Here is a 26,614-nt window from a genome sequence, read left to right on the forward strand (position 1 = left end):
GATAATATTTTCATCAATAATTAAATTAAAAAATTGATAATATTTTCTTGTTGGTCTATTTTATGTTGGATATATTTATCCAAAAGAATTTGTTTATACTAATTTACATTTTGGTAAATAGTTCAAAAATATTTTAACTATTATTAAAATGATACTTTCTAATTTCATAATAAAAGTTAATTCAATAAATAATTTTACTTTTTTAAAAAAAAAATTAATATGTAAAGTTGAAAATAATGTACATCTTAACGAAGGACAATTTTGGTAATAGTTAAAAACAGCAAGGTTAATATCGTCCAAAATAAAGTGTCTTCCAGGTTTGTAGTTTTACTACATAGAATCATGATTCAAAGTAAACTCGAGATATATTATAACTATTTATAGGAACTACATAGAATCACAATTCAAAGTAAGCTTGGGATATATTATAACTCTTTAAGAACTACATAGAATCACAATTCAAAGTAAGCTCGAGATATTATAACTCTCTGTAGGAACTACATAGAATCACAGTTCAAATTAAACTCGGACTATATTATAACTCTTTAGGAACTACATAGAATCACAATTCAAATTAAACTCGGGCTATATTATAAGTCTTTAGGAACTACATACAATCACAATTCAAAGTAAGCTCGGGATATATTATAACTCTTTTTAGAAACTACATAGAATCAAAATTCAAAATTCAAAGCAAGCTCGGGATATATATTATAACTCTTTAAGAACTACATAGAATCACAATTCAAAGTAAGCTCAAGATATTATAACTCTTTTTAGGAACTACACAGAATCACAATTCAAAATAAGCTCGGGATATATCATAACTCTTTTTAGGAACTACATATAATCACAATTCAAAGCAAGCTCGGGATATATTATAACTCTTTAGGAACTACATACAATCACAATTCAAAGTAAGCTCGAGATATTATAACTCTTTTTAGGAATTACATAGAATCACGATTCAAAGTAAGCTCAGGATATATCATAACTCTTTTTAGGAACTACGTAGAATCACAATTCAAAGCAAGCTCAGGATATATCATAACTAAATCGATATGACCATCGAAATATATGCGATCTATGTATATAGTTAACCCAGAAACCTCATCTCTATCTCTAACTCAAAGAAGGGAAAATATAATCACAAGATTAAGAAAGATGGATGAATGATGAGTACCGTTAGTATTGCATCTGGTTCTTGAATTTCGTTCGAAGCAGGGACAGTCGTTTTTGAACTGGAAACTTCTCATCTTTCATTCCTAGTTTATCCATGTAGAATACTATTTTCTTGAGGGTGTCAATGACCTCTTTTGCCTCATACCCGAACGCTTTCTCCTGGATTCTTAGAATTCTCTTTAGCAGCTTCAGTAGCTCGGTATCGTCCTTTCCGAGCCTGCTCTGAATGGAAACCAGACAATCTAGAGCTTCACCTGCGTGCAGTTCAATAAAAAGAGGAGCTTATGTGAAGATGATCTAAGATCACTATCCATCAAGTAGAAATAGAAGCAATTCTCAGTTCTCACCAACAGGAAGACAATCTTTTCCGAATGCATTTTCCCGTATTCGCAAGACTTCTAGTGCAAGTTGCTCGGCATCATCATCTCGTTTTAGATTGTAAAGAGTGACAGCGAGATTCAACATTGGGTTTGTAATTGATTGATCATCTGGTCCCACTGCTTTTACCATAATGTCTAATCCGATTCGCAGTAAACGCTCGGCCTCGGCGTAATTCTTTGACCGTGAATAAGAAGCTGCAAGGTTTACAAGGTGCTTCACTGAGCTGGGATGGTCTTTTCCTTTTGACTTTTCATTGATCAACAAGCACTCTTCCAGAAGTTCCCTGCCTTCCTTCCCTCTGTAACAAACCATTCCAGGAATTCATGAACACTTGGGTAGTTAGGAATACTATCCGAATAGCAAGAGCATATTAATTATTAGCCAAAGTTAAGAATTGATTATAAATGCAAGAATTGATTTAGGCTAGAGAGAGAGAGTCTAAGTACCTGAATTACTCGAGAATTATTATCATTTTTTTTTCACTTTTATCTTCTATTTTGGTTAATTGGGTTCAATAATTATGTTTGAAGATGTTTCACATCAGTTGGAGAGAGGAACGAATGCCAACAGGATGCTAGTACTCGAAATGGAGTAGATTGTGAGATTCCACATTGGTTGGAGAGGGGAACAAATCATTCTTTATAATAAAAGGGATCCTGAATGGGAAAACCCAAAGAGGGCAATATTTGCTTGTGGTGGGCTTGGGCTGTTACAAATGGTATCAGAGTCAAACACCGGACGGTGTGCCAGCGAGGACGTTAAGTTCCGAAGGGGGTGGATTGTGAGATCTCACGTCGATTGGAGAGAGAAACGAGTGCAAGCGAGGACACTGGCTCTGATGGGGGGTGGATTCTGAGATCCCACATTGATTGAAAAGACGAACGAAACATTTTTTATAAGGGTGTGAAAACCTCTCCCTAGCAGACGTGTTTTAAAAACCTTAAGGAGAAGCCCGAATGGGAAAACCAAAAGAGGACAATATATACTAGTGGTGGGCTTGGGGGTTACAATTTTTATCTTCTATTTCAGTTATTTGGGTTCAAATAATTATGTTTGAAGACGTTTTCAGAACCATAAAGCTGAGCAATAACATCCGGGCGGAGTAAAAGAAGAAATCCCAATATCAGTAATGACATTACCTTCCTACAGCATGTAGTAGTTCTGCCAAATCAATCCTCATCTTCTCCATCTCGCTATCATCTAAAGCCATATAATTTGAATCCTTTATAATCTGCAAAGCTCTTCTATACAAGGTAATAGCTTCGTCTGCTTCCCCTGTGGAAAAGTGGGAGAACATTCAGCAAATGAACAATCTTGCTGGTGTTCGAAAGATGACACAAGTATACACAAAATTACCTCTTGCACACTTCGCATTAGCCAGAGAATACATAGCCATTCCAACTTTTCCATCTTTCTCTCCATATAACTTTTTGTATATGTTCACAATCCTATATAGAACCATAAAAGTAAGTGAATAGTTCGAAGCAAAGCGAGAGAGACGGCGAGAGATCGTACCTAGCAAAACAAGTTTCTGCATCCTTGCCTTTTCCTTCTTTGAGCAAAAGGTTGCCCAGACTAAATAAAGGTATAACCAAATCCTCGTCCTCAAAGCCTCTGGTTGATTCCAAAATTGAAATTGCACGATGGTAAGATTCTACTGCTTTTGTAGTTTTTCCACTGGTACCAAGAACTTTTGCCATCCCTAAAATTGGAGTGATGAGAAAGCTACTGTCTTTTCCTGCAAAGGACTCATTGTAAGAAGATTTAAAGAGGAATATAAAAACTAGTGAAAAACATGATAAAGTCCACCAAAGTTGATTTTTCTTCTTTATGAGATCATCAAGAGAACCTTATTTAAGGTGGTGAGACATTATTAACAATTGGAAGGTTTTGCTTTTGTAGCTTTTAGGCACGGGTACTCTCTACCTGGCCCCAAGGTTGCTTTTGTAGCTATTAAGGAGGTTATAGATGTATTAGATCAGAAAAATAAACTGAAACAGGAGAACTTGAGCAAAATCATTAAAGCATTAGTTCGATGAATAAATATGTGTCCCCAAAATCTTCCGTACCACTTTTCTTCTCTATGATGTCAATAGCCCTCTTGTACGCAGACATTGATTTCTCTAACTTTTTTAAAGTTGAGTACATGCTCCCCATATGCAGAAGCACTGAATCCAGAAAAGGTTCATTGTCCTTCAGACTGTCAACAATGTTGTTCAACTGCATATATGAAAATTGATCAGAAGAAGGAAACAAGAAGAGAATCATGTTACTCAGGAGAAAATTGAAGGGAGTCCAGAGGATTGACCAGTTGAAACTTTGGCTGTATAAGTATGGAATACTTTTGGAGCGTAAGAATGAGGTAAACATTAAAAGCTACCTCTTTATTACTCCAAAATCAGCTAAAAAAATGTGAACGCATTGCTAGATGACCATGTGTACTTGCTTTGAGCAAGAATAAGGCCCGGACATGCTCATATAATTTTTGAAACAGAATTAAAATGCCATCAAGAGGAAAAGGAATTGCTGAGTCCTATTGTCACAACCCAAGCCCACTGCTAGCAGATATCGTCCTCTTTAGACTTTCTCTTTCGGACTTCTCCTCAAGGTTTTTAAAACGTGTTTGCTAGTGAGGGGTTTCCACACACTTGTAAAGAATGCTTTGTTCTCCTCTCCAACCCATGTGGGATCTCACAATCCGCCCTCTTCGGGGCCCAGCGTTCTCGCTGACACTCGTTCCTCTCTCCGATCGATGTAGGATCTCACACCTATACATGAGCATGGTCTCTGACCTTGCCTCCTTACCGGCTATCATACAGTCAATACAACATGGGCCAAACGACTCAACCAACAAATGCCAGTTTATAGGTACTTGAACTAGAATTTTTACACATGAAAGTCCCCCGAAAGTAACTATGGCTAGATCATAACCTAAACAGAAAAAAATCCCAAGTCATATGAGTATAATCCTTGTTGCACAGAACAGAGGTGCACTGAATTGTTCAAATCAACTATTGTATAGATGATAAGGGAAAAAGAAGTTACTATATCCAGTATAGAAGCAACAAACTTCAAGTCTCCAACAGTTATATACCCCAAAGCCACGATGTCAAGAACAGCAGCTTGTTCAATGCCAATAGCACCTGATTCCATCTGTTCTTTTACAGCTTCATAATTTGCTTGAAGTAGCTCAACAGCATCACTCTTCCTTCCGCTAACAATCAGCATTCTGACTTCGTTGAATAATTCGTCCAATTGACCCTCAAATTCACTCGTGCTGGTCCCATCAGTACGGTAGTGCATGTGACCAGGCCTACTATAAAATAATCATTCAATAATTTATCTGAACGACAGAGACACCTCTTGACAGCATTCTCAAAGACAATAATGAAATTACTAATTTGGTCCTAACCTCTGATATCCATTTGGAACAGTGAAGGCAGAAGCAATATGTTTCCTCTGACTGCCCAAATCAGCTCTACTAGAAGCAGAACCAGTCGATGCAAATTGACAAGAAAAGGCTCTAACAGGTACCGCATAAAGCTTGATATTACATTTCTGTTTTTGAAGGCTAACTGAGGAGCATGTGATGCCCTTTTGCAGCTGCAAGGACTGCATGCAAAGACAGATTTCGCTCATCCTAAGATGTTCAAGAAAAAGAATTAGAATAATTGATCTCCTAAAATTGCTCAGAGCATCTTCATCAACTATTTTACAGTAGCCGAAGCATATACCGACTAAAAAACAAATGTAATCAGCAGAAAAGACATTAGCAACTCTGTAATCCGAAGTGTTGTCAAATTACACCACAATCAAACTTCGAATAGGTAACATATAATGATATAATAGCTCTCTTTTCTCATTTCCTCAATATCAACAGAGACAGAATTTTACTATTTTGCAGCAAATTCACTATCTATGTAGTTGATGCACGAAAAATTAGCAGCGAAACCACAAACTTCCTCCACATTACACATCTCAAAAACATAAGAGTCATAAGGAAACATTCGAACTCGCTGCCACCAACCTAGAAATGACATTAAAAGTATAAACTAATGGATGTGCAAGCAACAGCATTCCAATTTCAACAAATTCACTAGTAGAATCAAAATACATAACCGATAACAGCATCAACGCTATTCAGAGGTCAGATTTCACATCATTCAAAAAACAATGAACCAGTTAAAAAAAGAAAACCTCAGGAATACGAATTCTGAAAAAGAAGAATAAAGCTTCAAAATGTTCCCTGAGAAACGGATGAAGAAATGGAAAAGAAAAAACCTGTGGTAGGTGAAAGAAGGAGACGAGAGAAGAAGGAAAGCCGCCATTGTAGAGAGTTTCGCGGCCAAACAAGCTAGCTTCAACGGTAGCAGACAGATGCAGAATACGCGAAGGGAGAGGACGAAGTGGACCGAGTGAAGCTGATTTGAGCCGGTGAGTTACCGGTAACAAGTATTTGGGCTTTTCTGTCATTAAAGCCCAAGCCCATCTTAACTAATAAAACCTTATTTACTTAAATTTGGTTCAAACCATAATATTAAATCAAATTAATATTCTAATAAATAAGTTATGTCGTAACATGAATCGAAATACGCATAAATTATGTTGATGTGTGCCGGTAGGTTTAATACTCGTTTTTTTTTTCTTCTTATGCATAATTATCATCACATGTATTAAAATCGTGTTTTTCGAAGCACGAGTGGTGAAGTGGAATTACTTTTAAAGTCGTCCGTTGGACCCATGATGACTATCTCGAGTACAACAATATAGAGAAGTTAATATTCGAGGAAATTATTTAATGTGATTATTACAGTGTAACGACTCAGGCCCACCGCTAGCAGATATTGTCCTCTTTGGGAAGCTTCCCCTTAAGGCTTTAAAACGCATCTACTAGGGGAAGGGTTCCACACTCTTATAAGTAGTGGCCCTCCCTTCATCCAATCGATGTAGGACCATCCCTAAATCCACCCTCCTTTGGGGCCCAGTGCGCTTCGTGTCTACCCCCTTCGGGGAAGAGCGAGAAGGCTGGCACATCGTCCGGTGTCTGGCTCTGATACCATTTGTAACGACCCAGGTCCATGGCTAGTAGATATTGTCTTCTTTGGACTTTCCCTTTCGGGCTTCCCCTCAAGGCTTTAAAATGCGTCTGTTAGGAGAAGGTTTCCACACCCTTATAAGTGGTGGTTTGTTCTCCTCTCCAACCAACATGGGACATCACATACAGTATAGTTGATCCATCACAAGTAGCAAAATCGTGTTTTTTTAATCTCGTGTCCTAAAATAACTTATCTAACCTAGTAGTCTAATACTCGATATATTTTTGAATAGGTAACCTATTTGAATCAAAACGATCGAGTTTCTTCCTCTTTAGTCCCAAAGAGTTGGAAGAGTTGACTTTAATGGGATTGGGCAAAAGTTAATGCGATTGTGTAGCAATTGAGAGGAAGCACCATGAAAATGGCGTTGTGAATTGCTGTCCCATTTCCTCTTGGAATATACGGATAAGAGCCTAACTCACCTTTTGCTTCCTACAAATTACCTCTCTATCTCTACAGAATTAACAAACCAAAATGGCTTCAAAACTCATCAAATCCTTTCTTCTTCTCCTCCTTTTGATCTTTGTTGTTGAGTTGTTCTCTTCGGGTAACTTTTTACTTCTGTTTTTGTCTTTCATTCGAGTTGATTGTGTCTGTGATGACGCTAATAATTTCCTTTTTCGTTTAGGAATGGTTGATCCACTCGTGGACGTCGAGATTGCTGACAACTCTATCTTCAAGGTACTGCTAAGTATTTCTGTATGCATGCGACTTTTATAATGACTCTTTCTTTGAGGAAGTAGTAGACGAACTGTTCCTTTCAAACTAACTTAATGATTTGATTTCTTTTCTTCCTCAAATTTGGAAAGGTTTATGGCTTCCAATTGAAGGCTAGAAAACTGGCACTTGACATTGATTATGATGACCCCAGAGCCAATAACCGGCACGACCCCAAGAGGCCTGGCAATGGAAAGCCTTGACATAGCCTCACCCAGGCTTATGAACTCAATAATAACACTATCTTTTAGTTTTACTTTAGTTCAACACGTCTAATGAAAATACTTTAAGTAATTAAGTTATGTTTAGAATAACAAGTTTCCGTCTTTACTAATATATTTGTTATGGATGGAGAATGTATATTAGCTTTATCAAATGGGATATCTTCCTTTTGTAATAAAGCCTAAATCAATGGATACAGTCATCTATCTAATGCTTGTGGCCTCACTGGGGGGAAGTTTGAGCTATGTGGTTATGTTTGAGCATTTTTTGAACGTAAAATATCAATGATGAGCCGAAGTTTATGTCAGAAGGCTTCATGGTTGCATGATTGAAACAGATAAGAAATGGAATTAGAGGGATAAAAGTGATTAAGACAGATAAGAACAGATTAAGAGAGATCAAAGCAAAGAATAAAAAAGATGATGAGTTATAATTAGATGGCAGATGATGCCCTCTTGCTTTAAGAAATTATGAGTATTATAAAATACATCAAAACCAGAGCCTATGATCATCTGAAGGCCATCTAAAGTTTATTAAAGAATTGCTTATAGATAAAGGGGTCCCAATCAGTACGATGGGGCATAATTTTCCACCAAAAACAAAAAAAGAACATTGCTCAGGAACCTGCTTAAGACATCACGACTGAAATGCGTGACGACGAGTCCAAACCAAAAAAGAAAAGGACCGAGGGTGCGCATTTCAAAAAGTTGGGTTAATCAAGTGTATTCATTCAAGCAACGATACAAAAGAAGAACGAAATGAGAACAAAATGAAGTGAGAGATCGAGGGACAAGATCAGTATGTGTACATCCAATCATAGTCGAGTATAAGCTGTTGGCTTCCTACTGGAAACTAAGAATCATAAATTACAAAGGGAAAGATCCAGAACCACTAAAAGAAAATTGACTCCATTACATGATGGTTCTCATGTTGATCTTGGGTATCAAAACTAAAGATAAATTACGTAAGTTTCTATTGTTCTTGCATGCCAGGCCAGAGAGAATGGTACTAGAAGAGATTTGTTTTATGAAGATCCGATTCTTACTATACCTTCTAAAGAATGAAAGTGCCTAAAATGACATAATTTAATGATCATAATGGCCATGAACAGAAACACTATGAAAAAGATGAAACAAGTCAACGAGTCAGTGGAAGAAACGAATAATATAAACAACCAAGTACCTAACAATGTAATGGCTTGTTTTAGAAGTAAAACTTCAGGAGTGAGAGGAGAGGAAATGTTGAAAATGCATCCAAATAAAGCCATAGTAACAGAACTTGACAAGGAATATAATCTTTGGCACCCTCAAATTTCCAATCATCAAAACTTTCCTTGTACAAATAATATATACAGGTCCATAAAATACTCAACTTTCGACCGGGTAGGCGAGCAGAAGTCCCACACAACCCAAAAACTGAATCCAAAAACGCAAACATCACAACTTTTGTGATGTTTCTAATACATATCATCATTGCCAAAATAATAACAAGATATCGGATGGAAAAAGAAACAAATAAAGAAAAAGCAGACTCGGACGACTGTACTTCAAAAATGACCTGAGGGATGTAACGATTTCGTGAAATTCACCGTATTGATCATCATGTATGTGGAGCTACAAAACGCGACCAAATGAAATGCAAATATAGGATATGATGATGACCCTTCATGGTGCTATGCAACTGAACCAAACGAGGTGTAATTTATAAGAGGATTTCACAGGAAAGACCAGAATGCACCCAGACCATGAAAACTCACAAGACTGATGCAGAAAAAATAAACAAAAGGGTAAAAACTCCTTATAACTAGAATCGCTAGAGTAGAAGTTCAGAGAAAAATGCTCGAGGGAGTCTAAGCAGGGGCAGAACAAGTGAGTGAACACACAACTCCTTGTACTCGATCCATTTCCACAACCCAAAACCATACCCCACTAGGTTGGACACTATCTCAAGTCAGAGATACAATTTGAATCAGCCACGCCATACGAACTGGGGGAGCTAATGGGCGCACCCTCCTCCTACTTCTACCATGACATACTAGAACCCAACTTGATACTGCTAATGCATGAGTTAGCAATGCTTTCATGATGATGCAAGAGTTAGTAGTGACAACTAGAAGTGAACAGCTTCCTGTTGCCCTGTGAGTGAAGACTTGTAAGATGCAATTCGGACCCCAACTCAACACACCCACCCATATGCATGCAAGGACTTCAAATGTGACAAAAACAAGAAAAAAGAATTTGCCAACCAGCAGAAGGCTAAATTGAAATGGCACGGCTGATGGCCAACTTTGCCCATTCAGCAGATTCTTTAATCAAATGGTCATCGGAGGACAAGCATTCACTTAAAAAGTCTTTGCTTGAGACAGATTGCTGAATCAAAGTACCAGCGTTGCTCCCCAGTGTGTCCGCTAGATCTCCAAGGACGCCAATGGCAGTTTTCATAACAACTTCATCCCTGCAGGAAAAACAAGTATGAAAACATCAAACAAACAATTCCACTTTATGGAAACACATTCACACACGGGGAGAAAGAGAGAGAGAGAGAGAGCTCAGAAAGAACTTACATGTCTTTTCTGATGTAAATGCTATCCAAGAATTGAAGTATATGAGGTGCGTAGGGGACCAAAAGTTGAGTTTTTGGAGAGCTCTTGAAACCTTGGAAGATCCCTGAATATGCTTCCAAAATCCCATTTCTCAAAGAATTTGTATACTCGGTCATTTCATCATCAATACCTGCGGTGTGTGCAGATAACTCTGCTGCCCTTTGAAGCATGGGCATGGCATACATCAAGTACTTCTCAAAGTTCTCCCCTATAGCAAGTGCTATATCACCAAAGCAAGAGAAAATAGGGGGCTTAACGGAACGATGCAATTGATCACTGGATAAATTCTTGAGCAGCTGAGTCATAATTCCATCACAGTACGGCAAAATCTTATCCTCCAACGCCCTGCATATGTCCCCTACCACACCTACAGTGACGGCACAAACTTGGTACTCCTCAAAATTCTGGAGTCCCATCTCTAAATATTTATAGAACTCGGTCATGTATTTCCCAAAATCTGGGCCTGTTGAATAGGCAAGGGCTCCAATCGCCAGCATTGCTTCCTCATGTACAGTGGCATTTCTGCAAGCAAATACCCTTAGGAAAAGCCCCATTATTTGGTCCGCATACTGCATAAAGGCATACTTATGAGGCTCTGATGATCCTAGCTTCTGAATAAGAACTTGTAAGCACCCACAAAGCAGGCCTTGTAGTTCCCCTTGTCTCTCCCTTTCATCAGATGAAAGTTTTTGCCCCTCAAGAGTATTGTGCAGTTCCATCATAATTACAGGAACCAGTTGCAACACCATTGGAGCTGTTTCATCAGTTTGGCACCGCACAACTTCATTCAATGTTTCATATGCAGCGGTCCTCAAACGTGATTCCCCAGCATCTTCTCTGTGAGTAACAGCCAAAAGGGACTGAACAATTTCCTGGAAAAATGGAGTTAGAGGAGATGCCGGCCCAACATCTTCATAACCCTGAGCAAGAAAATAGAGGGCACCACAGGCTTTCTCTGCGACATTTGGCACATCCTTCATGCTCTGAAGCAAAACTGTAATGATCTGTTGGCAGTTTGCCTGATGAATAATGGGGGTATCTATATTTGAGCCATGAAGGAATTCAAATATCCGTCCAAGGGTCCATGCTGTCGTATCTTTCACATGGTTATTTGGATCTTGAGTCAAGGCAGTCAGCATGAACGATAAGGCCACATTAACAATGGGCATTAATTTTTCTGGAGCAGGCCCCTCCAAAATTGAACCAAAAGCATAAGTGGCTGCCTCCCTCTGCCTCCAATCTGATTTTGTTATGTTCTCTTCAATGAATGGCATCACAAGCGGAACGATATCATCTCCCACCGTCCGTGCAACTAGCCCAAGACATGTTCCCCCAGCCATGGCAATGTTCCAAGCCCCTTCATCTTGATCCTGATCCTCTTCTTGCTTAAGAAGTGTCTCAAGTAACACAGGCACAAGCGCAGGTAGTGCCTGCTTGATAAAATAAAAGCACGGTGTATCAGAATTCCCAGTAAAATCATCCCCATACTCTTCCAAGATATCTATCTCCTCATCACAAATAGAACTCCAGAATTCAATGGCCTGAAGAGCAACAGGTTCTTCATCTTCCCTAACAGCCTTTGCGGTAATGCCAAAAATATCCTGGATGTAGCGAGCTAACTTGTCGTAGTATGTTGACGCAATTGAAACTAAACATTCAAAAGCTGCCTGGCGTATTTTCACTTCAGGGCACAGTGTGGCCTCACAAACAACTCTCATGATATAATCACGCTCCATATCATTGCTAAAGTTTGCTTGAGCAAACCCAAGGGCATTGTACAGTGACCGAGTAGCAGCAAGTCGAACATCATTGTTTCCTTCAGATTCATTCATTCCCTGGACAACAGCAGTCAATATCTTATTCACTTGATCTTGATCTATCACGTCTGGAGAAACTTCCTCACATAAATAACCAAGAGTCTCCAAGGTGGCTTGCTTGACATGTGATGATTGTTGATGAACATTCAACAATAGTGAACCTATCAATTCAGACCATTGCTTATGAGGCAACTCAATGCCCGCAATCTTTGCAATGACTTGAGAAGATGTGGACCTAGCATCAGCTATCGCTGAAGACAGCGTATTCAACAAGCAAGTCTTTATCTGGGTCTTCACATTGCTGTCCAGGGATAACCATCTCTGAATAAGCTCAAATTTTCTATGTTGTTCCTTGGCATCCAATGCATTCTTAAGTATCAGACCTGCCAATTTACGACTGTCAACTGGCTTTTCCTCATTTCCTAATTCACCAGAGAGAGACAGCAAGAAAATAGGAAGGTTTTGCTCCTGGAATTGCCTTAAACTGTCTTCTGCCTGCTTCCTCACAGCTGCATCTATTGACTGTGCATTCAGAAGAACCTGCGTAACCTCCAATGCCATATTTCACCTGAAAGACAGAAATAATTTGTCTATAAATTGTTAATTGAGACAATCAGTACTTGCACCACAGCTTAAATTTCACAAATCCATTTAGTACACAAATAATCAGCAAATCCTAAAAGCTCATTAAGAAATCTTAAAAGAAAAGACAAAAACCAAATATATCAATCAATCACAAAACTCAAATACAAAGAACCTAAACCCAGATCTCAAATGTCAACAGCGGAACCAAACAATCACAAAACTAATTGAACTGCAGGTGATCTATGGAGAATCCGGCCCTTAAAAGTTAAATTAACCCACCGTGTACGCCGATATTAAAGCGCTTCCAGTTCAAACCACAACAAATAAAAACGATAACAAAATTTCACAGGATCGAAATGAGCTGAATGTAATGACACAGACCACTGCAACAAACTCGTCACACTTGAAAATAAAAAATAAAAACACTGATACTCCCAAGGCAATAGGAAATACATCGAGAACTGAATCCAATTTAAGATACAAAACAGAAAAGGCATAAATCGGGAGAAATTGAATAGAAAATGCACAGATCAAAAAGGCAGAAAATCAGTAAGCAAAATGAAACCCAATGACCAAAAATACAAGGGGGTTTTGAAGGTAGAAGAGAAATCAATACCTGGAATGGGAGAATTGAAGGAATTGCAAGCAGGAAGAAGACTGTGGAAGAGCGAAAAGGCGGCAGTTGGAGGAACCCTAGATGAAGAGGAAGGGAATGGGCGAGAGGAAGAAGAAGGAGAAGAAACTGGAAGAGCGCAAAGGCTGGACTTGAAATGCTAAAAACTAAATTTATTTTTTATTTTATTTTATTTTTCGCTCGAATGTAATAATTTACGAGTGAATTTCGGATGCATTTGGTTTCATTTCGGATTTTATTTTAGGTCTGACTTGTCAAACCAATAAAATAACAACGTTATTGTTGCCTAGCTAGACCAGACGAAAACAAATTATTTTTTATTAGTTTTTAACAAAAAAAAGTACTAAAAAAATCTTTGACGAAAAAGCCCTACGGTAAAATAAGTGAAATGTCCATTTTTCTTTGGAAATAAAATTATACTTTTTAACTCATATGAGTAATAAGTTTTTGATATCCAGCAACCGCCGTAAAAAAAATATTTATCTATCCATTCACGAGGTAGATTAACCGTCCCCCTATACGAAAATAACTATGCATCATTTTCATACCGGTGGCTGATTCGAATAGATCATATACTAACTCTCTTTCTCTGAAAATATAGAAAAGAGATTTTGTATGATATCCGCCATAAAAGGGCTAAGCCATAACATATCCTATAAACCAGACACGTTTCTAAAAATGCCAAACCATTATTCACGTCGAACACAAAATACAGCTATAGCATATCAAAATCTCTTTAGTATGTAGAGACATTTTATTTTGAAAGTCTAAATTGTTTAATATCACGAGTTATCTTAACAACACAATATAGTAGGAAAAGACGAGATATCAAGAAAAAAAAAAAATTTTGAACCTATAATCCCGAGACGTAATAAATGCTTCTCAATTCATAGTACATGAGGCATAATAACTTTAGGCCCACAGAGAAGTTGAATGCTCTTTATTTGAACCATTTTGAAGGCTTTTAACGCAAATATAATGAACAACGCTTCCAAGTTCCTACAGCTTCATGGTTCACAAGTCCTTGAAAGCAACACCTACCAAAATAAATTTGAGAAAATATAAATTCAAACTTTGCACCAATTTAAATCTTAAATTATTAATTATATCAACTTAAAATCCAAAATAAGTTTGTTCGTCCCGAACTCTAAACAGCAAGAAAAATTATCATATAGTCCTCTCGAAATAAATAATAAAAGTAAATAGAGAGAGACAGGAACGAGAAAAAAAAAACATTCGTGGAATTATGCATTAATAATTCTTAACTAAACTATCCAGAGATTGTCTCGGAGTTCTATTTAAGACCTGCAATTATCAAGTCAAGTCAAGTCATGCAACTGTTACCGAGGCAAGTAGAGCAAGCTTTCCTAAAATCTCACCCGAGAAATCGATATCAAAATGGAGATCGTAGGCATCTATGTACCTGGAAAAGGAGTGTTGCATAAGAGTTAGCAAAATAACACCAATCCCCAACAAAATCCAAAAGCTCTCCTTATCACAACCAATAGAAATCCAAAACTCAATGGCTGCCAGTCCAAAAGCTAGTGCTTCATTAGTTGTATCCAGCACATTGAATCATTTGAGATGAAACGCTACAAAAAAAAAAAAAAAGTAGTCATTGTTTGAGATGTCCTGTTTGGACTATTCCTTACGGACTTCCTCTCTCAAGGTTTTAAAACGTGTCGACTAAAAAGAGGTTTCCATACCTTTATAAGAAATGTTTTGTTCCTCTTTTCAACCAATGTGGGATCTCACAATCCACCTTGGACCCGTCGTCCTCACTGGTACACTACTTGGTGTCTGGATCAGATACCATACCGAAACAATTGCGATCTAATTACAACAATGATGGTATACATAAAGTCAAGGCACCATTTTCCTTCCACTTCATAGCATTCATTTCCTAAATAACAATATTAACAATGAGATAGATACTATTGCAGCCTTCAGCATTTGATATGAAACAGGTAAACTTCACAAGTACTCTGAAACTATCTATAATGAAGCTGTTGGGAGGGGCCATGCATTGGAGTATAACATTCAAAAGGGACGTGAGAAATAATCTCTACTTTCCCGTAGAGACCATGAAAGGCCAGTTAAACTCGCAAAGATCACAAGGCCACTTTCCATCATTGTCTTTTTCATTAATGCTGGCATTGTTCTTGACGAGATATTCAGCGATCCCTACTCTAACACATACAATGGCATAATGCAATGGAGTTTGGCCATCGACTTCCTATGTCAGAGAGGGTGCACAAAATTTCATTCACAGAGGAAGCAAATGATAGATCCAATAGGACACAACAAAATCATTTCTGTCTAATACTATTAGTACACTCTCAATAAGAAACGTGGCACGGGCAAGAGCTACCACCGAGTAAAGACTTGGGCTCGGGTTGGTATGAAAACCCCGCAGATGATCTTGATCAGTAAATAGAATATAAATGTGTTCTAGGTACCTTTACATCTATATCAGCATTCCTGCTAACATGCAGCTCCACAACATTAGAATGCCCCACGATCCAATGCCCAATGCACTGTGGTCCTTCCTTCACTGTATGCAACCATTCAAAACAATTGTTTAGGAAAGATATTACTCAACATCATCCTTGGAATGAAAAAAAGTTACAACAAGGACAAGAGCCAAGAAGTTACAACAAGCTTTAATCACATATATTCAACCTATGATGAGCTCGTCAAGGGAAATTCTATAAGATGTTGGAGACCTTTCTTACATGTTGTGCAAAGGAGCTTCAAAACAGAGATCCATTAATGAACTCATGAATTTATGGAACTAGTCCAAGGGTGATTAATAAACACATTTTAGAATTGAAAAGAATATAGTTTTTGTTTTAGCTTGATTGAGAGCTAAGCTTTTACTTTGCAAATTTTTGTATCTAGAACTTGCATGCAAGAGTCATTCAAGTGGTATTGATCAAATTTCTTGTGGAGTGATTCGAATCACGAGTTTAGAAACGAATTTCTTTACTCTTGATCTTGATTATCAAGGTAATCCGTTCCAAAACTTTCCGCGTTGATTCCATATCAAAAGTGGTTGGTATAATCCAATATTTGGCATTGTCCTTTAGAAACCAGACAGATAAAGCACCTCTTCACATAGTTATAAAGACATCTATTCTCATTTGAGGCCAGTAAAATCAATTAGATATAAGTTCAAAGGTCTTATCTTTGCCAAAATGTCCTGCTAGACCTTCTCCAAGTAGTTCCCAAATAAGGGCTTCTCTTAACGAAGTAGAATACATAAGAAAATCATGAATAGGTGCATTTCCCGCAAACTGACCTTCATTTTTTGGATAGAGTTCTTGATTAACAATAACTTTTTTGTCAATGTTCGAGGAGAGATAGTTTTGTGAAGTCGAAGCTACAAATCCAGTTAGAACTGAGATATCAACGATTAATCCTTTAGTATCTTTACTTCTACCATAAACATTCCCATATTTGGTCATCACAGACATTCAAAGCAACTTTTAAAGAGAACAAAAAACACAAACAAACAAACGAGAAGAAAACAGGGCATGTAAAGATGGTGAAGTAAACAGATTAAGTTCTCACCCCACTTGCACTAACCAACCAAGATGAATATCACTCGGTAACGACATCAATGTAATTTTGCAACCGTACTTCATTGGAGACCTTGGGAGAAAGCAGATGCAGCCACAAATGCAGTTGCGGCGCTGTAGAGCTCATCGAATTCGGTGCTCTCCACCCCTTCCCAATCATCATCATCGGAATCCCTCCCACCAATACCGCCATTCCTCACACTACCATGTTCGTGCGCCAATCCGAAATCTACCGAACCCGACCCGAAAACAGCCAGGTCGCTTTCGATTACCTTGATGCCGGAAGCTCCTCCGGCGGATTCCTGAATGGAAATAGCGGTAGTACGAGAGGTAGAGAGGTTGTCTTCTTTAAAAGAGACAACTACAGAGATCAACTTGACAACTCCGCCATGGCGGTTTGGAGAAGCTCTGCCATTCCGCCATGGCGAGGCGATTGAAACAAGAAGTAGTAAATGAATCTGAAAGGGAATTGGATGAGCAGAGATGAGGAGGAATCCTTGGAGATGAAAGATTGAAGAAAGGTAAAACCTGACGCGAGAGAGAGAGCGCGAAAGATGAAACACACGGTCTATTGAAAGCGGCGGTGTACGCAGTAACGGAAGTCCCTCCCCACCACGCAATTGTGTACTATTACACGTGTCATGATCTTGCTCGTCGAAACATCATTAGCATGGCACATACTGTGTAGTGCGAAGCAGCTGATTTCTTGGCCACTAAGACCACACCACAAGTATCTCCTCTTACAATACTCGAGATTAAATTCTCAAAATAAAATAAAGGAAAAAAAAAAGTTAGTAACCATTTCGTTTCTAAACTTCAGTATTCAATAAATTAAATTTAATTTCGACTTTAAAAAGTCTTATCAAAAGTGTTAATTTTTTAAAAATTTATATAACATTCCATCAGCATATAAGAAATTTCATTCAAATTCATTATAATTTTAAAAATAACTACTAATTTAATTACTAAATTATTTATTTTTATTTTGATGAATATTAAAGGACAATTTTTTTTTTAATGAATAATTATATCACACGATAATGAGGGAAAACAATGAATTATGCTGTGTTTTTAATTTTATTTATATTCTTGCTATGCAAAATGAGCTTCTAATATATCATTAGCTTTTTAAAAATAAAAAATAAAATCTCTATGATCCGTAATGGCGCACTACCCAAGAATTCGTTATCAACGTATTAATATTATATTTATAACAAAAATATATTAATATTCATTTCAGATTTGAGCAGTGGCCAAGTGAGCAAATTGATCCGTTGCTACAAAAACAATTCAAAAATTTTCAAATGTCAACCACGTAGAATCCTAATTTTAAGGCCAACAAAAACTCAAAATTGATACCATAATAAATCCGCTTAGCATTCTAACATCAAAATTACAAGCTTAGACCTTAAATTTTCATAATTATATCGAACAAGTCCCAGAAGGAAGCTATTCGACAAGTGCCTAAATGAAATGATGTTGGTTCAAGAATGAGCGGTCAAAAGGGTTTTACCTCTAACATGCGAAGGAAGCCTTCCTCGGTCGCTTCATCCAAACGCAATACTGAAAATGTGCACAACAGGCAACATCGTTGTCGTCTTCATTCAAATATAGAAGAGCCTGCAAACATTTTGAGTTCAAATATGCAGAACAAACCAAGGCAACATTTATTCACAAACAGACCTTCCAAGTAAAGAAAAGGAGGTATAAACAAGCCAACCGAACTGGAAGAACACGGGCGTTTCAGCCTTTCACCCATCACAATTCTGTGATGTTTCTGTAAAGCTTTACATATCATGCAGAGAACACAGCTACATAATGAAGCTAACCAAAAAGAATGAACGAACGTACAGGAATGATGCCCTTAACGGTATATTGGTATGAAGGTGTGTCTGTCCTTAAAGGTTTACAATATGAAGTGGAGAGAAAGAGATGAATACAACCGGACCATGAAATTCATAAGACTGATGCAGAAAAAATTAAACAAAAATATGAATGGATAAAGTCCTTAAATAGAACAACTGCTAAAGGAAGTAGAAGTTCATAGAGTAGCACAAGGGTGCCTATAAGCGGGGCATAACAAGGAGGCAAACACAACTCCCTGTGTGTACTCACTCATTCATCCATTTTCAACATATCCCAGAACCACAAGGCTGGGCATTTATCTCGAATAAGAGATATGTTCGAACCGACCCAGCTGTATGATGAATGAATGATGACAGTATGGATGCCTCCTCCAGCTTTCCACCATGACAAAATGAGATGTACCGACTTCATGTTGCTAATGCAATAGTTAGCAATGCTTTCATGATGATGATGCAAGAGTTAGTGACAACTGGGAGTGAACAGCTTCTGTTGACTATAAGTGACGACGACTCGTAAGATGCAATCTTGGACCCCGACTCAACACACCCAAATGCATGCAAGGACTCCAAATATGAATAGAATATGCCAACTAGCAAAATCCTCAAATGGAAATGGCACGGCTGATGGCCAATTTGGCCCATTCAGCAGATTCTTTAATCAAATGGTCATCTGAGGACAAGCATTCACTTAAAAAGTCTTTGCTTGAGACAGATTGCTGAATCAAAGAACCAGCATTGCTTCCCAGCGTGTCTGCTAGGTCTCCAAGGACACCGATGGCAGTTTTCATCACGACCTCGTCCCTACAAAAATAGTCTAGCAATCAACAAACATAAACAAAACTTCAATCCAAATACAGAGACAGAGATCAGCAAAGAACTCACATGTCTTTCCCCATGTATATACTATCCAAAAACTGGAGTATATGAGGAGCGTAAGGGATCAAGAGCTGAGTTTTTGGAGAACTCTTGAAACCTTGGAAGATCCCTGAATACGCCTCCAAAATGCCATTTCTCAAGGAGTTGGTGTACTCAGTCATTTCATCATCAGCACCTGCAGTATGTGCGGACAACTCTGCTGCCCGCTGGAGCATTGGCATGGCATACATCAAGTACTTCTCAAAATTCTCCCCTATAGCAAGTGCTATATCACCGAAGCATGAGAAAATAGGGGGTTTCACAGAGCGATGCAATTGATCACTAGACAAATTCTTAAGCAGCTGAGTCATAATCCCATCACAGTAAGGCAAAATCTTATCTTCCAAAGCCCTGCATACGTCTCCTACAACACCAACGGTGACAGCACAAACTTGGTACTCTTCAAAATTCTGAAGCCCCATTTCAATATATTTATAGAACTCAGTCATGTATTTAGCAAAATCTGGGCCTGTTGCATAAGCAAGGGCACCAATGGCCAGCATTGCCTCCTCATGAACCGTAGCATTTCTACAAGCAAAGACCCTAAGGAAAAGACCCATCATATTATCTGCATACTGCATGAACATATACTTGGTTGGCTCTGCTGAACCTAGCTTCTGAATAAGAACTTGTAGACATCCACAAAGCAGGCCCTGCAATTCACCTTGTTTCTCCCTTTCATCAGACGAAAGTTTTTGCCCCTCAAGAGTATTGTGCAACTCCATCATGATGACCGGTACAAGTTGCAGCACCATTGAGGCCATCTCATCAGTTGCGCACCTCACAACCTCATTCAATGTTTCATATGCAGCAGTCCTCAAACGTGATTCACCAGCATCTTCTCTGTGAGTAACAGAGAGGAGGGTCTGAACAATTTCTTGGAAATAGGGAGTTAAAGGAGATGATACACCAACATCTTCAAAACCCTGAGCAAGAAAATAGAGAGCACCACAGGCTTTCTCTGCGACATTTGGAACATCTTTCATGCTCTGGAGCAAAACGGTTATGATCTGTTGACAATTTGCCTGATTAATTATGGGTGTATCCACATTCGAACCATGAAGGAATTCAAATATCCGTCCAAGGGTCCATGCAGTTGTGTCCTTCACGTGGTTATTAGGGTCTTGTGTTAAGGCAGTCAACATAAATGTCAAGGCTACATTAACAATTGGCATTAACTTTTCTGGGGCAGGTCCTTCCAGAATGGAACCAAATGCATAAGTTGCTGCCTCCCTCTGCCTCCAATCAGATTTGGTAATGTTCTCTTCAATGAATGGCATAACAAGTGGGACAATGTCATCTCCAACAGTTCGTGCAACCAGCCCAAGACACGTACCCCCGGCCATGGCAATGTTCCAAGCCCCTTCATCTTGATCTTGATCCTCTTCTTGCTTGAGAAGTGTCTCAAGCAACATGGGCACAAGAGCAGGGAGTGCCTGCTTAATAAAATAAAAGCACGGAATATCAGAATCTCCAGTAAAATCATCCCCATATTCTTCCAAGATGTCAATCTCCTCGTCACAAATAGAACTCCAGAACTCAATAGCTTGAAGTGCAACAGGTTCTTCATCTTCTCTAACAGCCTTTGCAGTAATGCCAAAAATATCCTGGATGTACCTAGCTAACTTGTCATAGTATGTCGAAGCAATAGATACCAAGCACTCAAAAGCTGCTTGTCTTATCTTCACTTCGGGTGATAGTGTGGCCTCACAAACAACTCTCATGATATAATCACGCTCCATATCATTGCTAAAGTTTGCCTGAGCAAATCCTAAAGCATTATACAAAGATCGAGTGGCAGCAAGTCGGACATCATTGTTCCCTTCTGCTGAATTCATACCCTGCACAACAGCTGTCAATATCTTGTTCACTTGATCTTGATCTATCACATCCGGAGAAACTTCCTCACACAAATAACCAAGGGTCTCCAAGGTGGCTTGTTTGACATAAGTTGATGGCTGATTGACATTCAACAAAAGTGAACCTATCAATTCAGGCCACTGCTTATGAGGCAACTCAATGCCTGCAATTTTAGCAATAACTTGGGATGCTGTTGACCTAGCATCAGCCACAGGTGAAGAAAGGGTACTCAACAAACATGTCTTTATCTGGGCTTTGGCGTTGCCGTCCAATGCCAACCATCTTTGGACAAGCTCAAACTTCCTATGCTGTTCCTTAGCATCCAAGGCATTCTTAAGTATCAAACCAGCTAATTTACGGCTATCAACTGGCTTCTCTTCATTCGCTAGTTCACCAGAGAGAGATAACAAGAAACTGGAGAGGTTCTGCTCTTGGAATTGCCTCAAACTATCTTCTGCCTGCTTCCTCACAGACGCATCGATTGCCTGAGCATTCAGAAGCACCTGTGTAACTTCCATTGCCATATTTCACCTAAACACGTGAAAAAAAAAAAAAAAAATCGCCGGTCAATCATTAGTTCTAACAAGTACCCACTCAGAAATCACTTTAAACCTCGCAATCTGATCGAGTCCAGAAACCAGAAGTCTAAAGAAATTCGTAGCCTCGTTAAGAAAACAGTACAAAAAACAGCATCGAAAACCTCAATAATACAGAGGAACCATCAAAAACCCTAGTCAAACATCAACTGATCTAACAAGAACCCCACTCTTACTCCAACTAACGTAAAGCTAAAGCCATGCCGGAGACCCGGACCATACAAAACACGGCAAGAAATTTCCACAAGATCGAAATGAACTCTCAACGAAATCATACACACAACACTCTAAAACAAATTCCACCCCTTCCAGACACTCAAACCAACTAAAAGCCGCCACATAAATCTATATCCGAATAAAAAAAGAAAATCAAAACAACATACGAACAAGCCATTGATGTACAGATCAAAAGAAACAAATACAGTGAGAACATTTCCAATCGTTAATACCAGTGGGAAGTCGCGGTTCCAAAAAAGAACAAGAATAATTACCTGGGATTAGCAAATCGACAGTACTTGAAGAGGATAAACGAGGAAGAGCCTCGAGTCGGCGTTCTGAAAACCCTAGAAGTGTAGAAGCGAGAAGAAGAGGGAGAGAAGGAGTGCAAAGTGCAAAGCTGGATTTGACATACAAAAACAAAAACAGCTTCATTTTTAAAATAGCAATTATTTCCAGGTAGTGTTATTACGCGGTAAGTTTCATTTTAAGCTTTCTGAGTCTGATCCGTTCAACCAATCAAAATTGTAACTCAATTCAAGTCAAAGTCAGTGAACGACGAGGATCGTGGGATGATCTGTCATAATTATTTTCAACCGTTGATTTCCAGAAAGTAATTCCATTTCCAAAATGGTACAGTGAGACGGTCCTTATGGAAGCAAAAGTCAAATTTGAATGATGAAAGATAACCTAGAGGTTGTTTGGAACAGTAATCTACGCTACGGTTAGTTGAAAGTTACCAATTTTAATATATTTATAAATCACTACCACTATTATCGTATTATTGCTCTTTACCCCCCCACCCCCAGCTAAATTACAATAAAGCCCCTCTTATATTTCTCCTCAACTCCATTGCCTTTAATAAATAAATATATATATATATATGTAGCAAAATCAATTTATATTTATATTTTTCAAAAAATAAATAAATTGAAATATATTAATTATATTTTTTAAATATCTACTCGATATATTTATTTATAACGACCTTAGTTTTATACTAATCTAGAGTCGCTATCATATGCATGACATAATTTATTTATACAGAAACATTCATTTAAAACGATTTCATAAAACGATGACATGGACTTAAGTTATTAGTTTTAATTATTTTAAATGATAAAAAAAATATAAACTTTTTTTTTATAAATTAAATAATAATAATAATAATAATAATAATTTGGGCCCTAAAATTTTCCTAAGGTACGAAGGGGTGAGCTGCCACGCAACAGTAGATATGATATGGGCCCAATGTCACATGCCAACACCGCTGTCCAATTGGCGCAGTCCAGATGGATAATAAAATAATTTTATTTTTATTATTTTGCTACAATAATAATTTGTTTCTAAATAAAAATGTTTTTAGTTTTTCCCCGAAAGGAAATTCATTTAAAAAATAATAATATTAATAATTTATTTCAGGTGTTTTAGGGAAATCAATTAATTAAATAAATAAGGTCAATAAGGAAAATAAAAAATAAAAATAGTATATATTAAATATAGATAAAAATTATATTTGAAAATTATGTTTTGTGTGACAAATTCCCTTCTTTGCCCCTCCTCTCTTCAATTAGTCAACTAAACAAAATAAAACAGCAAACAAAATTAAATAATATATATATATATATATATATATAAGAAAATTGCAATAAAGGGGATTGCCTTCTTTCCATATCTCCCATTTTACCAATATTTGCACTTCCCATAACCTGAAAAATAAAATCAATGAGAATAAATTGTCATAATTATTTTATTTTTTGTATTTTGTTGAAATTTAATTTAAAAATGAATATTATGTTATCTGTCAAATTCTTCTCACTACCCTATTCTCGTTGCGTCTTGTAAACGTTATGGAGCATGGTGATTGTAGCTGAAAATTATAAATCGTCCCCTTTCAAGTCAGGGAGGTAATAAGGTCGGATATTTTTAAAGAGGATTTCTCGGTCGGTCTTATAAATTTTGAATTCGCTCGTTCATTAAAATTAATATTTACAGAGCGAATATAAATAAAACCTTTTAAAGTTAGAATATTAAAAAATGGAGGGGCAAACTTGTAATTTAAAGACTCACTTGGATCCACCGTCGTTAGATCGCCCGTTTGCTGAAAATCGCAATCTGAATCGTTACCGTCTGTCGCTTGAAAGTACGCGTTCATGACGTAAGCAGCATGGGCTCGGACCGTATTGGGAAGAAAACACGGCCCATTTTCTTGAATCGGCCCACAATCCAAGCCCAGCCCACAAACGTAATCGATGTTTCTTTGCAAGGCCTCGGAGTCGGCCTCAGTTTTGGGCAGGCACCATCTTTTACCATCAGCAACTGGGCTTGGGCTTGGGCCTTTTGGTGTGGGTTCTGGGCCGTGATGGGCTCTCGGTGTAGACGACTGGGCCTGTTAGATCCAAGTCGACAACAAACCAATCAACCACCATGTAACGATCATGATTATGAAAAACGTTTTAGGATGGGTTCGGGCTGTGGCAGCTACCGTGGGCCGGAGAATCCCAATCTCATAAACCGGACTCAGATCCGGTTCAAAAAGACCAAAGTTTCTCTCACCGACTGGACCGGGCTTCAGATTTTCGTTAAACAGAGCGAAAATGTACGTCTCGAAGGTCCGGTTCGGCATTAGCGGCGTGCCCACCCCTGATACGACATGTCGCAAGAGATTCCCGTTGTAATCGGCGGCTTCTTTTGGGCCAACGCCAATTTGAGCCGGGTCACCCTTAGAGGGCCAGCCCGTTTCGGCAATAACAATGTCCAGATCCGCAAAGCCCAAGCTTTTCATGGCGGAATAAACAGCGTCCAATTGAGCGTCCAACATGTTGGTGTATAAAATCCCTGAATCTGAATCGTACACGCCAGGGTTTGGCCGGAAGAGCGCGTAATCTAGGGTTTCGGCGGTGGTGCCGAAGAATGGGTACGGATTCACCATTAGCGGCGAGTTTGTTTCTCTCAGGAAGCTCAGCATCGGCTTTATTACGTGCGTGTCGTAGCCTTGCCGGAATCTTGCGGTGGACGGCGGGCTTGAGTTCGACAAGATTCCGAGTGAATGTGGCGTCGAGACTTGAATCCGGCGGTTCAATGAGGCTTCGGAGAGGGCTGTGTGGAGGCTCTGCATCGCCGGGACGAGATTCGCGATGAGCATTTTGTTGGCGGTGGACAAGACTTCGTTGCCGACTAGAATGCGTATGATGTCAGTGGCAGGTACGTAGGGTTGGACGTTGAATTTGATCCATTCTTCTGCGAAATTTGGCTTTACTAAGCGGGGGATTTGATCATTGGGGACTGTGATGGTTACTGAGATGCGCGTATGCGCGAAAGCTCTTAAGATGTCCGGATTGGCATCGAACAGTCTGATGCGGTCGATAATGGTGGAATCCAAGAGGAATTCCGCAACCTTAGACGGCAGAGGGAGATTGTCAGCCAACGTTCCATAATTGACTCCGATGGATCCACCTTTAGCTGATGAACAAATGAAAGGTAATTTAAATTGAGAAGCTGAGATAACAATGAACAGACAGACAATCACATAATACCGTGTGCCATTTAATTACCTTGCATTTGGAGGAGTGTGGGGAGAAGAAGAATAAGCAAAGTCGCAGCAATTGAAGTGTAAGCACGAAGAAGGCGCGAGAGAGCGAAAGAGGAAGCCATTGGTAAAGAAAGCGAGAAGAGTGAATTGAGGGTGCCATTGGCCATTGCTGAAGAAGTAACATTTTGATGCTTTGCTTTGCGATTGGGGAGAATCGTATGTTCTTGGTAATACACTTCAAGCTTGTTCTTCTTAGAGAGCTTTATTTGCTTTTGAATCTGTTCTCTATTAATTTCTCTTTTTTTTTCCTTCCCCTTTTAGTAATAAATGACAAAATCTGTGCTTGTTTTCATGTGTTCAAGTTCAATTAATATTAGGGTTTTCTTTAAAAATGTTTGATTGATCGAATAAGTGATGGATTTATGCAAATTTTTTCCCCAAATATAATCAATCTTGCCTTTTTCTACAAGCAAAAGAAATAGCCTTTTCTTGTCAGTGTGGAGAAGGAACCTGACAAACAGTTGCTACAAGTTTGATTAGTTAATTAATTATTGAAAAGTATGATTATGGTTTTTACTAATACCTTTTATTCATATAAACTTCATACCACTGCTAGCTATTATACCTTCTTAAATGGTCAATTTCTTCGAACATCGAAATTTTTTATTGCTGTCAGTTCATGCTTCATAAATATTTTTTTTATACTGGTTGGTGAAAAGCATAATGATGGGATTGCGCCTGTAGAAAATCAAAAAAAATTAGGTAGTGGGGGGAGACTGCTGCCACTATACTATAAAAAAATTAGGTAGTGTG

The 26,614-nt window shown here is 38.4% G+C and overlaps 5 protein-coding genes and 1 pseudogene across 9 annotated transcripts; 1 reads left to right on the forward strand and 5 right to left on the reverse strand.

Annotated features, from left to right (window-relative positions):
• Positions 1–911: 911 nt before the first annotated feature.
• Positions 912–26,409, reverse strand: LOC111459474 (nephrocystin-3). 4 transcript variants are annotated; one of them, XM_023102399.1, is made up of 12 exons: positions 26,402–26,409; positions 22,978–22,988; positions 22,218–22,222; positions 5,845–5,925; positions 4,976–5,175; positions 4,609–4,876; positions 3,633–3,783; positions 3,079–3,301; positions 2,920–3,011; positions 2,703–2,838; positions 1,530–1,861; positions 912–1,436 (listed from the first exon to the last, which is right to left on the reverse strand). In XM_023102399.1, the coding sequence occupies exons 1-12, from the start codon at positions 26,404–26,406 to the stop codon at positions 1,186–1,188; spliced, it is 1,755 nt and encodes a 584-aa protein (XP_022958167.1). In that variant the 5' UTR covers positions 26,407–26,409; the 3' UTR covers positions 912–1,185. The 4 variants fall into 4 exon arrangements, with proteins under 4 accessions (XP_022958167.1, XP_022958166.1, XP_022958169.1 ...); XM_023102398.1 differs by having other exon boundaries at positions 4,609–4,879; XM_023102401.1 differs by lacking the exon at positions 26,402–26,409 and having other exon boundaries at positions 4,609–4,879; positions 4,976–5,203.
• Positions 7,133–7,802, forward strand: LOC111459477. Its single transcript, XM_023102403.1, has 3 exons — positions 7,133–7,206; positions 7,288–7,340; positions 7,469–7,802. Exons 1-3 carry the CDS (start codon positions 7,134–7,136, stop codon positions 7,577–7,579), a joined length of 237 nt encoding a protein of 78 aa, XP_022958171.1. The 5' UTR covers position 7,133; the 3' UTR covers positions 7,580–7,802.
• LOC111459472 (importin subunit beta-1-like) lies at positions 8,877–13,374 on the reverse strand. 2 transcript variants are annotated; one of them, XM_023102395.1, is made up of 3 exons: positions 13,219–13,374; positions 10,162–12,585; positions 8,877–10,052 (listed from the first exon to the last, which is right to left on the reverse strand). In XM_023102395.1, exons 2-3 carry the CDS (start codon positions 12,576–12,578, stop codon positions 9,854–9,856), a joined length of 2,616 nt encoding a protein of 871 aa, XP_022958163.1. In that variant the 5' UTR covers positions 12,579–12,585; positions 13,219–13,374; the 3' UTR covers positions 8,877–9,853. The 2 variants fall into 2 exon arrangements, with proteins under 2 accessions (XP_022958163.1, XP_022958164.1); XM_023102396.1 differs by having other exon boundaries at positions 10,162–12,607.
• Positions 15,153–18,576, reverse strand: LOC111459399 (annotated as a pseudogene).
• LOC111459473 (importin subunit beta-1) lies at positions 18,543–22,689 on the reverse strand. Its single transcript, XM_023102397.1, has 3 exons — positions 22,545–22,689; positions 19,565–21,988; positions 18,543–19,483 (listed from the first exon to the last, which is right to left on the reverse strand). The coding sequence occupies exons 2-3, from the start codon at positions 21,979–21,981 to the stop codon at positions 19,285–19,287; spliced, it is 2,616 nt and encodes an 871-aa protein (XP_022958165.1). The 5' UTR covers positions 21,982–21,988; positions 22,545–22,689; the 3' UTR covers positions 18,543–19,284.
• Positions 23,786–25,931, reverse strand: LOC111459476 (glucan endo-1,3-beta-glucosidase). Its single transcript, XM_023102402.1, has 4 exons — positions 25,824–25,931; positions 24,755–25,731; positions 24,340–24,658; positions 23,786–23,978 (listed from the first exon to the last, which is right to left on the reverse strand). Exons 1-4 carry the CDS (start codon positions 25,921–25,923, stop codon positions 23,953–23,955), a joined length of 1,422 nt encoding a protein of 473 aa, XP_022958170.1. The 5' UTR covers positions 25,924–25,931; the 3' UTR covers positions 23,786–23,952.
• Positions 26,410–26,614: the final 205 nt, after the last annotated feature.

Source organism: Cucurbita moschata, unplaced genomic scaffold (genome assembly GCF_002738365.1).
Source record: "Cucurbita moschata cultivar Rifu unplaced genomic scaffold, Cmos_1.0 Cmo_Scf00022, whole genome shotgun sequence".
Taxonomy (NCBI): Eukaryota; Viridiplantae; Streptophyta; class Magnoliopsida; order Cucurbitales; family Cucurbitaceae; genus Cucurbita; species Cucurbita moschata.